The 12917-nt window shown below is 35.6% G+C and overlaps 4 protein-coding genes across 5 annotated transcripts; 2 read left to right on the plus strand and 2 right to left on the minus strand.

The window, feature by feature from the left end:
* Window positions 1-646: 646 nt before the first annotated feature.
* On the plus strand, window positions 647-3275 carry LOC142526394 (SEC14 cytosolic factor-like). Its single transcript, XM_075630757.1, has 11 exons — window positions 647-917; window positions 1053-1081; window positions 1257-1340; window positions 1432-1485; window positions 1602-1679; window positions 1801-1854; window positions 1995-2054; window positions 2140-2235; window positions 2334-2435; window positions 2567-2647; window positions 2776-3275. The coding sequence occupies exons 1-11, from the start codon at window positions 863-865 to the stop codon at window positions 3082-3084; spliced, it is 1002 nt and encodes a 333-aa protein (XP_075486872.1). The 5' UTR covers window positions 647-862; the 3' UTR covers window positions 3085-3275.
* Window positions 3276-3548: 273 nt separating this feature from the next.
* Window positions 3549-7733, minus strand: LOC142526393 (acetyl-CoA acetyltransferase 2-like). 2 transcript variants are annotated; one of them, XM_075630756.1, is made up of 15 exons: window positions 7486-7733; window positions 7124-7160; window positions 6811-6909; window positions 6538-6711; window positions 6346-6451; window positions 5928-6066; window positions 5280-5357; window positions 5134-5199; window positions 4644-4729; window positions 4465-4564; window positions 4275-4385; window positions 4162-4203; window positions 3988-4074; window positions 3820-3914; window positions 3549-3721 (listed from the first exon to the last, which is right to left on the minus strand). In XM_075630756.1, exons 2-15 carry the CDS (start codon window positions 7152-7154, stop codon window positions 3688-3690), a joined length of 1248 nt encoding a protein of 415 aa, XP_075486871.1. In that variant the 5' UTR covers window positions 7155-7160; window positions 7486-7733; the 3' UTR covers window positions 3549-3687. The 2 variants fall into 2 exon arrangements, with proteins under 2 accessions (XP_075486871.1, XP_075486870.1); XM_075630755.1 differs by having other exon boundaries at window positions 3549-3724.
* Window positions 7734-8018: 285 nt separating this feature from the next.
* On the minus strand, window positions 8019-9903 carry LOC142527917 (DNA oxidative demethylase ALKBH2-like). The gene is made up of 4 exons (XM_075632913.1): window positions 9614-9903; window positions 9037-9153; window positions 8733-8922; window positions 8019-8510 (listed from the first exon to the last, which is right to left on the minus strand). The coding sequence occupies exons 1-4, from the start codon at window positions 9854-9856 to the stop codon at window positions 8305-8307; spliced, it is 756 nt and encodes a 251-aa protein (XP_075489028.1). The 5' UTR covers window positions 9857-9903; the 3' UTR covers window positions 8019-8304.
* Window positions 9904-11683: 1780 nt separating this feature from the next.
* Window positions 11684-12631, plus strand: LOC142527274 (uncharacterized). Its single transcript, XM_075632026.1, has 2 exons — window positions 11684-11992; window positions 12108-12631. The coding sequence occupies exons 1-2, from the start codon at window positions 11749-11751 to the stop codon at window positions 12443-12445; spliced, it is 582 nt and encodes a 193-aa protein (XP_075488141.1). The 5' UTR covers window positions 11684-11748; the 3' UTR covers window positions 12446-12631.
* The last annotated feature ends 286 nt before the right edge of the window (window positions 12632-12917 follow it).

The raw sequence follows: 12917 nt of genomic DNA on the forward strand, positions 1-12917 counted from the left end.
TGTTTACAATATTAATACTTCAACCCGCTTGCGGCTAGCGTAACTAATTTTGGTATGAAATGAGATATCAAATTTTTTTAAAAAAATTGATCTTATTTTATATTTGATATATAAATTTGATTTTATGTATATATATATAGTAATTTTAACATATCATCAATTTATTCTCAACTAATTATGGTAAATAACCTTTTCAAGTCAAATATCTGAGAAAAATTCTTATTTTATGAAAAATCATCTTAAACAATTTTTTGAGAAAAATATTAATATATTATATAGTATAAATTATTGTGAAGCAAAGTCCGGAAAACTTGCCTTGATATAATATTACATGAACATACAAGAAAGGAACTTTCGAGGAAGATGAAACATTGACCCTATCACATCTTTGTGTCAGAATCTCCGATTTTTCGATTTATTTTTTCTTCGGTGGATCTTGACTTTAAGGTCTCCTTTGGAGGGTTGGACTCTTCCACGTTCTGGTAACTGTTTTGGTCGTTCCAGTATAACAGGTCAACTGTAAAATTTACAAGCCTCCATAAGTTTTCACTGCCATTTACGTGAAAAAAGAAACCAACAATTTTTTGTCCGGAGCCCTGTTAACAATTTTTTAACAAAGAAATAGACGTAGGGAAGGTTAAAAGCGGGCACAATTGAAGGGATGAAGGAGGCTACCTTTCTTGAATCTTGACCCCATTATCTCTCTCTTTTGTGAAAATAAAAAAGTAGAATTATCTTTACTCCTCTCTCTCTTACTGTTGCCTTTCTATCTCTTTCGTACACTAGAATAGGCAGTTCCAAAAAGCTTGAATAATTCTTGTGTACATTTTATTTCTTGTTTGAAAATTGTCAAGAAGTAGAAATGGCTGTGGTTCCACAGGAAGCCATCAACCAATTTGAAGCGTTAATGGACGAAGGTCAGCTCCCTTTGATAACTTCCTATTGCTATTTCTTGATCTTTTTATTTATGAACCTTCACTTTTTCTTTTCTTTTATTTTTTTATGAATTCCCTTTTCAATTTTTGATTCTTTTCTTGTGGAATTCGATGCAGTTGATGAGCCGCTCAAAAGAACTTTCCAGGTTCTGTAGTTTGTTCTTTTCTTATTTCTCATGTGTACTTTGGCTTTGTTCTTCCTGATCTGTTGATATACTTTAATTAGTAAAGTGTTCTTGAAAAAATCACATTTTTTTTTACAAAAAGAGAGAGATTTCCTTTAGTTTGCACAAAATCCTTATCGTTCCATTCAATATTCAGAATGTCCATCAAGGATATCCTCATGAAACTCTAACTCGCTTTCTGAAGGCAAGAGAAGGGAATGTGACCAAGGCCAGAAAGATGGTTAGACAAAGATCTTTTGGCCTTTTAAAATATGAAACTATATGTGCTGAACTCTTACTTGCCAAATTGCTGGTTGATTTGTTTTTTACAGTTGACAGATTGTTTGGAATGGAGAGTGCAGAATGAAATCGATGATATGTTAGCGGTAAGTAGTGGTATCCATGGTTATAATTTGTGTATATGAACTTTTATGTAGGTCTCATTTTGTGGAAGCCAGAGTTTATTCCGTTACTAAAGTGTCGATTTTACAATGATTTGCAGAAACCCATTGTCCCCGTGGATCATTACAGAGCGATACGTGATTCACAGCTTATTGGATTGTCAGGTTACTCGAATGAGGTGAGAATTCGAGTTAAGACGAAGCTGAAACAATTTCAATATCATGAGTTCACGTGTTCTTACCATTTTCTTGATATCATTTTCTGTGCTCTTTCTGATATCGTGATGTTTCTAATAACAGGGCTTCCCTGTGTTCGCTGTCGGAGTGGGTCTCAGCACGTTTGACAAAGCATCGGTATACCATATTGTTAACTATGTTCATTCTTAATTGAAATTCGCAGAAAGCAACGGATTTTCTCTGCCAGAAATATTATATATTTCACTTGATAACAATGTTTTCATTGCCGTTGACAATTTTTATCTTTTTATCTTTAGGTTCATTATTATGTACAATCCCATATTCAGATGAACGAATATCGAGACCGTGTGATTTTGGTTAGAATAAACATACCAATACTTCTTTTTTATTTCCTCCACGTTTTGTTTACGATTGTGATTTACTCACCTTATTTATTTTCAGCCCGCTGTTTCAAAAAAATGTGGGAAACTTGTCAGCAAATGTATAAAGATTCTGGATATGACTGGTTTGAAGCTTTCAGCCTTAAACCAGATAAAGGTGCACGATCGGTTAAAGATTCATGGATCCTTTTGCTGTACTTATCCAGCCAACTATAGCTCTAATATCTGTTTTTTTTTCCGTTTTCGTGTGTTCAGCTTGTGACTCTTATGTCTTCCATCGACGACCTGAACTACCCAGAGAAGACTCTAACTTATTACGTTGTGAATTCCCCGTATGTCTTTTCTGCTTGTTGGAAGGTTTGTCCCTTGTTTTCGCTCCGTTTCTGTTCTCTTTTAGCGATCTGCGATATAAAAGTTGCAGTTTGTTTTTCGTTTTTCCGCATTGGGGTCAGTCAGAAGGGGTAGCGTAATTTTCTTTCCGATATCAGGTCGTCAAGCCCCTTCTGCATGAGAGGACACAGAGGAAAATTAATGTATTGGTCGGTTGTGGACAGGAAGAACTATTGAAGGTTGTTTCTTTATCATAGTTTTTGCGTATCACATTCTTGTATGATGTTGTGACCTTCGTAGTTAGCCTTTTCTTATGTCGGCATCTAAAATCTTGGGGGTTTTTTTTTTCTGATTATATTTGGTGCAGATAATGGATTATTCCTCCCTCCCTCATTTCTGCCGTAAGAGAAGCTCTGGTTCTTCGAATTATAACAGTGGCAATTGCTACTCCTTGGACCACCCATTTCACCAACTTCTTTACAATTACATTAACGGGCAAGCCGTGATTCGTGAACCTATTAAGCCGATAAAACAGGGGTCTGTGCATGTCACCCTGCCGGCGAACGCTGATGACGAAGACATCGCCAAGACTCTAGAATCCGAACTAGAGAAATTCAAGAATCTCGAAAGATGTCGTGAATCGTTGAAGTGTCTGAAAACCACTGATGATAAGTGAGATTGCTCTCGTGTTCTTGGCCAGTGTCTTATAATCAAACATACTTCGTAGGAGACAGCCGCAGACAACGCATATGCTCTCACATGTTAGCACGTTTATTGTAACGTAATATTGTGGCGGTCTCCAATCTATACTATGTCTGGGGAATGTAAGAAGTTAGTAATTTTAAATAAATTTAAGAGTTAATTTTATTTAGCTACGGCATGGAACATTTTAATTAATTTATTTCAAATGTAGTTAAAATTATATTAACTAAAATAAATAACTTAATCTTTTTTTAATGCCAAAAACCCACTTCCAGAATGTGTTGTGAAATTGTTAAATATGCAATTGCACGCTGCATTCTGCCAACCACTATTTAACAAATTTGTTGACATATCAATATAATGTTTCTGAAATAAGTAAAATTGCTTATGAATATCACTTAGTTGGCTGATTGTGATGCACAAAATATAGCACAAATGACCGAAAATGAATAATTCCTCGAGATTTATTATTAGGACAGAAATTTTACATAACTAAAATAGGATGCAGCTTTGTTACAGCAGCATAGATATTGCAGAGAAGTTTTGGGAGACCTTGATAAGCAGTAAACCTTCGAATTCATAGCAACGATCGAGGCACCATAGCTCTTGGTCTGCTATACATAAAAGTAGACCACATTTATCAATTCTTGAACAAGTTATATGAACTCATAGATTTATTGCACAGTATGGCAATACCAAATAAGCGTACCGATTATTGACGAGCTCTAGAACTACAGCAGATGAACCTCCTCCACCGTTGCAGATTCCCGCAACCCCAAACTTACCATTTCTCTGTCTCAGCACCTGAATATCATTCCACAAGGATTAAATATAACACTAAATGCTTCGCAAGAACTTGACAAGGCAAGGAACATACGCCTAACAATGTGATCAAGATGCGTGCTCCACTACAGCCTAACGGATGCCCTAAAGACACAGCACCACCATGCACATTCAATTTGTCCTATAAACAGAGTACCCAAAACAAGGAAATAAGAGCCAGTCTATCATAAATGAATGAAATTTGAAAAGAGAGACTAGCAATACTCACGGGGTTGATGTTGAGAAGCCTCTGATTAGCAATAGCCACGACCTGCAAAAATAAAATTAAAATCGTCTACCTGGGTAAGCCACAGATAATGGAAATTCAGCACAGGCTCTTACAGAAAAGGCTTCATTAATTTCATAGTAATCAATACTATTAGCTTCCAAACCAGAATTTGAGATTGCTTTTGGTATTGCAATAGCAGGAGCAGTTGTAAACAACTCAGGTGCCTACACAGCCAACATAATAATTCATCAAGCTATCAAAGACATTAATTCAACAAAAGAAAAATAAGGTTTTTCACAAAACCTGTGCTCCATCAGCATAGCCTCTTATTTTAGCCATCACTTCCAGTCCATGTTTAATCGCCATGGCTCCACTCACTAAGACCAGTGCGGCAGCACCATCGCTGCACAGAATTAAATAAATATACTTGGGGCAGAGAAACACGGAGACAAATGACAGAGGGAAAGCGGGAAGAAATTAACCTTATACTAGAGGCATTTCCGGCAGTGACAGAACCTCCATTCTTCTGGAAGCTCGGTTTAAGCTTTCTTAATTTATTCGCATCAAACTAGCAAAAAGAAGAGAAGGGAACTTGAACATTTGTAATCGAGCAACATAAATAATCATACACGTGGAAACTAATTAAGCACTCTAGATCCTTGAGAAAATGTTGATTTCACTATAGAAAACGGACAAGATGATGAAGTTAATAATTTAACAAATGAGCAAATTTATTCAAGTCCAAAAACATTTCTTGCATATAAAATTGACTTTGAATGATCACAACTCAGTTTATTAACTTCAACTTAATAAAGAAATCAAAGAATCAGCTGGACACAATTTAGCTATTAAAAGAAAACATTAAATCAAGTAATAAATATAAACTTGTTTGCATATTCATAACACTCGGATTCAATTTTCAGCATCTTCTGGCGTCTAAAGTAATTTGAGGTAAATTTTTTATTCTACCACCTTTCCTAAACCTTCATCTTTGTCAATAATGGTAGATGGCCTCTCCCTACTACCAGAAATTTCAACCTGCATGTATGAATAAAACCATCAGCAAATCTTTGAAACCCACTGCCAGTTAATTTCTAATAAACAGAAAATATTCTCACCGGAACTATCTCCCAATTGAATGCACCACTGGTTTCTGCAGTAATGCCTCGTTTAAAACTTTGAACAGCATAGGAATCCTAGTAAAGATATATATAAATCAAATTATGCATGGTACCATTAGACTCACCAAAAATATTAAATGCCGAAATATGGCTTCTATAATTGATACAAAAGAGAGAAGATAGACATGGTAGATGTTCACCATAAAAAAAAAAGAAAATAGAAGCAATCATTCATTCTGGAAGCAAACAGATTGGAACAGTTTGCCAAAATTAACTTTCTCGGTTAAAATGATTCTATAATTGTGCAAAATTGCAGCTTTTTCTCATTAATTAAAATAAGAAGAAATAGCAATCAGCGCATTAATGGACAAGAATAGAATTCTTCTTACACCAGCATATGGTACCATGTACTTGTAGAAAATGGAACGTCTTTTTTTAAGAGAGAATTTGTTCATTCTCGAAAATGATACAATGTCCAACGAGAAGTATCTTATTATTTAGTAATCACACAACACCAAATTAGTTTTATAATTCGACAGCACAAACCATTAAAAGTACAAAGGAACTTAGTTGAGCTGTGCAGATTGAAGATAATTTGATGTATCTTGAAAATCAAATAACAAATTAGCAACCACAAAACATTACCTGCTCTTCTCTAGTTATTTTATGTTGAGCGGCACATAATTCTGCACAAACACCCATTCCAAAATCATTATAGACGTCCCAAAGGCCATCTTTGATCATGCCATCAATAATAGTATCATGTCCCAGCCGAGATCCTGTCCTGTTAAAATATGGGAAGAATCACAATGACAGGCACCAGTTATATTAACTCAAATTCCAACCTTCCCCTTCCCTCAAGAGAAGACAAAAGTTCATCGATTAATGAGGAATCATGTGGGATGCCAGGCGCTTTTTTTTATATCACCTGAAGTGAATATGGAAAAAATGTCTTCATACAATACATCGAGGCTACTAGAAGAGCTAACCTACAGTATTCCTTTCTTACCGAAAGAAGAAGCAAGAAACACCACAATAAAAGTTAACTAATCAGCATGCTGACCTTCCACTAGGTAGATACTTAGGTGCATTTGACATGCTTTCCATGCCCCCAGCAACTACTACATCATTGTCACCCACTTTTATTGTTTGTGCCGCAATCATGATTGCTGGGTTAATGATAAAAAGATACAATCAAGTCCTTCCAGAATCTTTCAAATAGGAAGAAGTTTCTATGACAGATATGCCAACCAACCTTTCATTCCCGACGAACACACTTTGTTAATGGTGGTGCATATTACCGAATTGGGTATACCTGCACCTAGTGCAGCCTGCCTTGCAGGGGCTTGGCCCAAATTTGCACTAAGAACGTTTCCAAAGAAGACTTCTTGCACCAGAGAAGGATCTACCCCAGCCCTTTTTAGAGCACCTTCGAACATAGAGCAGCTTTTAGAATGGACACGTGATTCAATCACGAAAATGAGAAATGAGTCAAACTATACTTAAGTGGATTTTAAAGTGATCTCACATTCAATAGCTATAGAACCAAGCTTTGTAGCAGGCAAAGATGAAAGAGAACCAAGTAAGCCGCCCATTGGTGTCCGAGCAACACCAACAATACAAACATCTGAGCAAAATTAATTAATGTCAGCTGATTTTTATAAAGCTCAAGTAACGCAACACAAGAGCAACCATCCAAAACAGCTCGAGTGTTAATAATAGCTAGCTTAAAAATTAAGGCGTAAATAAATTTCACTAAATAATGACTCAGGCATAAGCTAGTTATACATGAATTGATAGAATCTTAATTCCAGATGCTTGAGCAAAAGAGGACTTATCACCTCTAGGTTTAATAGTGTCATCTGCAGCCATGGGAGTCTGCAAAAACCCAAAAAAGATATCAAACAGCCAAATTGCCAAATCTTCTCGAACAATTAATGGTGGGCACTGAAAATTTTGAGTTCGTACAACAAGAAAACCCCCATGTAGCATCAAAGAACCCAGAGCACCACCTCATGGTCATCAAGTTTTGAAAAAAAAAAACAAGAAATCTAACTAACGATAACATCAGAATTAAAAGAGCCACGAAATTCAACGGCAATGATCAGCGAACACATTCAAACCGAAGAAAATATGATAAAGAAAGCACAAGGGAAGAACAAAAAGTGGGAAGTCGTTCGTGGCAATCAAAATAATTACATACCAAGCACCAATTTATTGCCCGAAAGAGAGGTTGTTAAGCTACGGAAACGTCTAAACTTCAATCAGCCGTTCTTCCTTGGCAACACCGCCTTCTTCGCCTCTTCGTTTGCCCTGTTCGGCGATTTGGTGTCTGATGATCACCGACAGAGAGACGAGACAGCTTAGTCGTCGGAAGTCCCGCTGGAGTCAGCGTAATCTTTAGTAAAACATCATCGTTAGACAAACAATTCTTGTGATTTTTTTAATAATACCATGTTCTATCTAATCAAGCTTTTTAACACCTCCTCCTGACAAACTTTCATAAATAAATATAATCTCAAATTTTTTTTAATATTTTTATCCATCGTGATATTTACTCAGTTACCTTAATTGATATAAATTTATTATTAATTTTTGTACAATTTTTTTTTCTAGCTTATATAAAATTTCAAATTGTCTCAATAAATCTTATATAATCATTTATCTATAAATAAAATATCATAAAAAAAATAATATATATTTTTTACACAAAAATTATCCAAAAAAAAATTTAATAATACCATTGCAAATTCTCCATCAGAAACGCATTTTAGGACTGAAAAAATAGAATTTACAAGTGCAAGGAAACCGATATCCCCGCCGAGGAACTGCTGAGTTTCTAACAAGAAAATAGCTCATAAAAATCCCTGCAACGCCAGTCGAGTCATTTCCTAATTCTTTATTTCAGTACATACGGAGCTGGAACACTCTCAGCGAGTGAACTAGGTGGTGTCTCCATAGCTAAACCACACTCGGTAAATCAAAATCAATTAATATCCTAAACAGCAAAAGCTCGTATCGATCAGAGAATGCGCCTGAATGTGAGATTGATTCGTACTGATTCCGCTTTCACACGCTTGGGCACTGAGTGTAACCAATCCCGTTGTGTGTAGCCACTCATAACCAGCAGTGATCCATGCTTTAATGCAAAACTATGTTGGTCACCGATGTTAACTTTCTTTAATCTTTTGCTGGGAGGTCCACATTCATTTCTTCTAGCTGGCTCATCTGGAAAACAGTACATAACAACGTTAGTTATTCCAATCTCCATAAAGTTGGAAGCTGGAAGCCCCATTGAACAAAGCGAATCATTCGCTTGCAAACTGCTCAAATAAATGAGAAAAAGGCTTGTGCATACACAAGAATTACAAGGCTATGTGAGATGTCTCTCACAGATGATGACATTCTACCATACTTCAAAAATGCAAACAACGAGATTCTTTTCCATACCTATCACAACTTTACTAGGTTTCTTCTTCAATAGAAAATCACGTTCACAACCAAGTGAAACTGAAGCGATTTGGGGAGTTGGCCCATAGAGTTTTTCATCATCAGCATGCCAACCAACATAATCATTGCCTCCTTTATACCTATTCAGCAGTAAACTATTGAAACTGCTTCCAGGAATAGCTTTGTGAACCTGGGGGGTAAAAACAGAACAAGCAATAGGAATAAACTTTATTTTACTTCAAACATAACATAATCGGTTTCTCGTACTAGTATTTCTTAAAATGGCCAAAGAAAGCAATCTCACCAAATCCAAGATATCCTTCAGGGGTGGAAAATCATTCCAGGTATACGCATGAGGCTGATAACCACTGTAAACTAGTTTTGTCAATCCTTCACTGGCAACATAACACGTGTCTCTGGGCTGTTCAAAAACGAATTCAAGATATAAGCTTTCTCGTCACAACTCACAAGTAGTTTGAAATCATCGGGCAAAAATCTGGTTAACTGCAGAAGACACCTAAAGATTGCATAAACCAGACAAATTTTGAAATGTCCGTGCCTTACATAGCAATCACAAAGTTACCATTTTCAAGAAAATCAAACTGACAGAAACAATGGGATGCAAGTTTTTTCCCTCTATCTGTCAACACAAGGCCAAAAATTTTATGTTTCACAAGTCCGCCGTACATCAAATGAATTCATGAAATTACAAGATATATCAAACGAAAAACAATTCCCTTTTTTGGCAGGTATCAATCTTGGAGCATAAAAACTGAGCATTCGAGATACGATTGTGTATTCCCCTCATCTGCATCTCTCAACGTACAGATACTTCGTAAAAAAATAGGAAAGGGGGAAATTTAGTTGGGGGATAATCAAACCTGGACATGGGATTTGGCAAAGACGCGGATAGTGGGTCTTATCCAGGGTATATTTTTGTTCAAGTAATCGAAAAACTGACAAGAATCTTGGTACGAAATCAATCTGGGCATGTGTAAAACTCGGCTTCCGTTGCCTAAATCCACCACCGCCACTTTCCTAGGTTGCTCGACGGTTTCATTTCCCGGGTCCGGATCGCAAATCGGGTAGCCCACTGATTTCAGCTTCAAGAGTCCCCCAGACATTGTGAATGGAAAGAAGGGACAGTACCGCCAAAAAATTCGTTCTAATTTCCGATCTGTTTCTTTAGAAAACAAAAAATAAAATTTTAATATTTTGAATAATAAAATAACTACGGTTAATTAGCTTTAAATCCCAAACACCACTTTCAACTTTTCTGTCAATCTCTAGGTCAACTTTTCATGCTGAAGAGGAGGTTCGAATTTGTAACAACACTGAGTACAAAACCTAAAATGTGGTTCGATTCATACCTTTGATGGATTTCTTCTGATTTTTGCATATACGATACTTCTTCTCCGTTGTTCCTTTTTTATTAAATTTATCCTTCACGGATTTCTTGGTCTTCCTCGGCAGAATGGGGGAAACAAACGAATAGTGACTTAAGTTTATACATAATATAATATATAATGTAATGGGTATTAATGTGTTATAATTAAAAAAATGAGGGCAATAACAAACAAACCGGAAATTGCAATTTTTTATGGCAAAAACTTATGTGAGACGGTCTCACGTGTCGTATTTTGTGAGATAGATATCTTATTTGAGTCACCATGAAAAATTATTACTTTTATTGTGAATATCGGTATGGTTGACTCATCTCACATATAAATATTCGTGAGACCGTCTCACAAGATACCAATTATTTTTTATTGATACATGTTTAATCTTTAATTCACTCACTATATATATCTCTAAAATCTATAGACAAAGAAACACATATATTTGAAATACCTAATACGTTATTACCTAATTTAATAAATTTAAATCTACGCACACTTTAAAAGTTTTGCATTATTTATGAACAATTCATTTTTTCTAGTGTAATATGATGATAATAATAATAACATACCATGCATAAAAAAAGAAAAAAAAATCAATGCGCTATGTCAAAAACGAAGACGAGGGAGGCGGCTGCATATATCTAATCACCACTAATGAACATAAACTAATTTAATAATAATTAATTGGAAATATGAAAAACATGACATAATTTGACTCCCCCTGTGTTTTATCAAGCATGTTGTTAAATATATAAATACAAGTTAGTGGATGATCTCCGAATTATAAATTAGGCAGAGAACCCTTTTGACCGATCGTGCTTGGTCCAACCCCACTGTTGGACTACGTTAGAAGTAGAATATGTCGAGGTCAAATGATCTTGTATTTTTATTCTTTTTTTATTTTACAAAAAAAAATTTAAAATCTTTATTGATATTGAAAAGAAAACTCAAGATTAGTTCGGTTAGAGGTAAGAGAAATCAAAAGGTTGATTAATTGCGTGTATTAAATGAAAATGAAATTTTTGAATTTAAAAATGATTATACATATATTTCCAATTGCAACAAAAGATATGATATTTATTTAGATCAAGAATTTTATTTTGAAGGCGTAGCTAGCGCATATAGAAATTAAATAGTTGAGGCAGGCTTGACAAAATGACTCCAAGTTTAATGCTTGTTTACCAAAGACAAGCAATGGTCATGGGAGCCTTCTCATTTTTTGCTATTAAAACAATACGTGAGTATGTGATAAAGTTAGGCTACCAACTTAAGAAGTTAGCCTTCCATTTCCCAACTTCCAATCTTTAATTGCTTAAAAAATAATCAAGAAAATTCAAAGTTGACAAAACCCTTTTACCTTATTAAGACTCAAAATTAGGTTCATTGACTAATATGTCCCTAAGTGGATCTTTGTCTGATCACTTTTTTTGAAGTACTCCAAACTTCATTATGGAGGATAGGACCGTAACTTGGCATGTTGGAAATGGAACGCGACCATGCACTTATTTTTCTCTTGTAGACGTATAAAAACCCGAGGGTGGTAGCTTCAACTTCATTGTCTCTTGATTCTCATCTTCCCTTCAAAATAAAGTTAAATTCTAAACCGCTGGAAGAAAATGAGCCGATTTGTGGGAGGTCGCCTCTTGTTCATGAAGATTATCATTTTCTTGGCGTTAATTGTCATTATGTGTGTTGAAACTCCGGTGGAAGCAAGAAGAATGAACTCTGAGGTTGATGAATTTTTGGTTTCTTGGGCGGGTTATGGGGAGGAGAAGCTCTCCACTGTTGTAATAAGTGGCAAACTTCTTTGCCATGCTGGTGCAAACGACCAAATTTCCATCCATCCGAGTCCAGTCTCAGGTATGTACATATATATTATTCTCAATATTTGAAGTGCTTTTTCTTTTCATCGGTGAAAATATCCTATGTAGATGAGCTGTAAGATTAATTAGTTTCCTTAACACGTACGTTTCAGGTGCATCCATGTCCGTTTTCTGCGCCAAAAATGGGAGGACAAAGAAATTATGGGCAAAAGGCAAGACAGACAGCTTCGGAGAATTCATGATTGATCTCCCCTCGCATCTCCATGCAATCCCAAATTTGGAAAAAAATTGCCAAGTCAAAGTCCTTCATCTTCCAAAGAATTCTCCTTGCAGACAAGCTTTCACTGGTAAACATAAAGGGATAAAGTTAGGATCCAGACGTGAAGGTGTTCGCACTTATACCACGAATAACATACATCTGATCCCCAAACCTTCTCACGAGCACATGAGAAATAGAGGCGAGAAAGAGCTAACCATGTCTGCATTGTAAAACTGCATGAAGTATTTTGGGCTATTTGCATCTGAAGTAGATGGCGCCATAGTCACGCTGAGTTGCAGGTTGCTGTGTTTAAGTGACATTACAGAGTCTTGCTTTTTCAATGCTGAAAATTAGATGTAGAGCGCAGTGATGTACAGTGTAATGAAGAAATCAAATACATGATTCAAAATTTTAAACAGATTTTTGTTAAAATGCATATACTTTTACATTTAACTAAAAACAGGGTGACTTGAGGTTGTGAACCTACAAGGGATGATTTCACGACAAGAATTATATTTCAAAACAAGGATCTTACTCGAACCGTAGAATACCCGAATCTGGCTGGTTTGGGCTGCCAAATTTTTCTGTCAATATTTTAAAATAAATTGATGAAAAAATTTAGCAAAAAATTATGGAATACTTTTCGATGAAAAATAAAAAATAAGAAGGTATGCATATTAAAAATCTCACACTTTCGAATGCA

This window comes from Primulina tabacum, chromosome 15 (assembly GCF_025594145.1).
Source record: "Primulina tabacum isolate GXHZ01 chromosome 15, ASM2559414v2, whole genome shotgun sequence".
Lineage (NCBI taxonomy): Eukaryota > Viridiplantae > Streptophyta > Magnoliopsida > Lamiales > Gesneriaceae > Primulina > Primulina tabacum.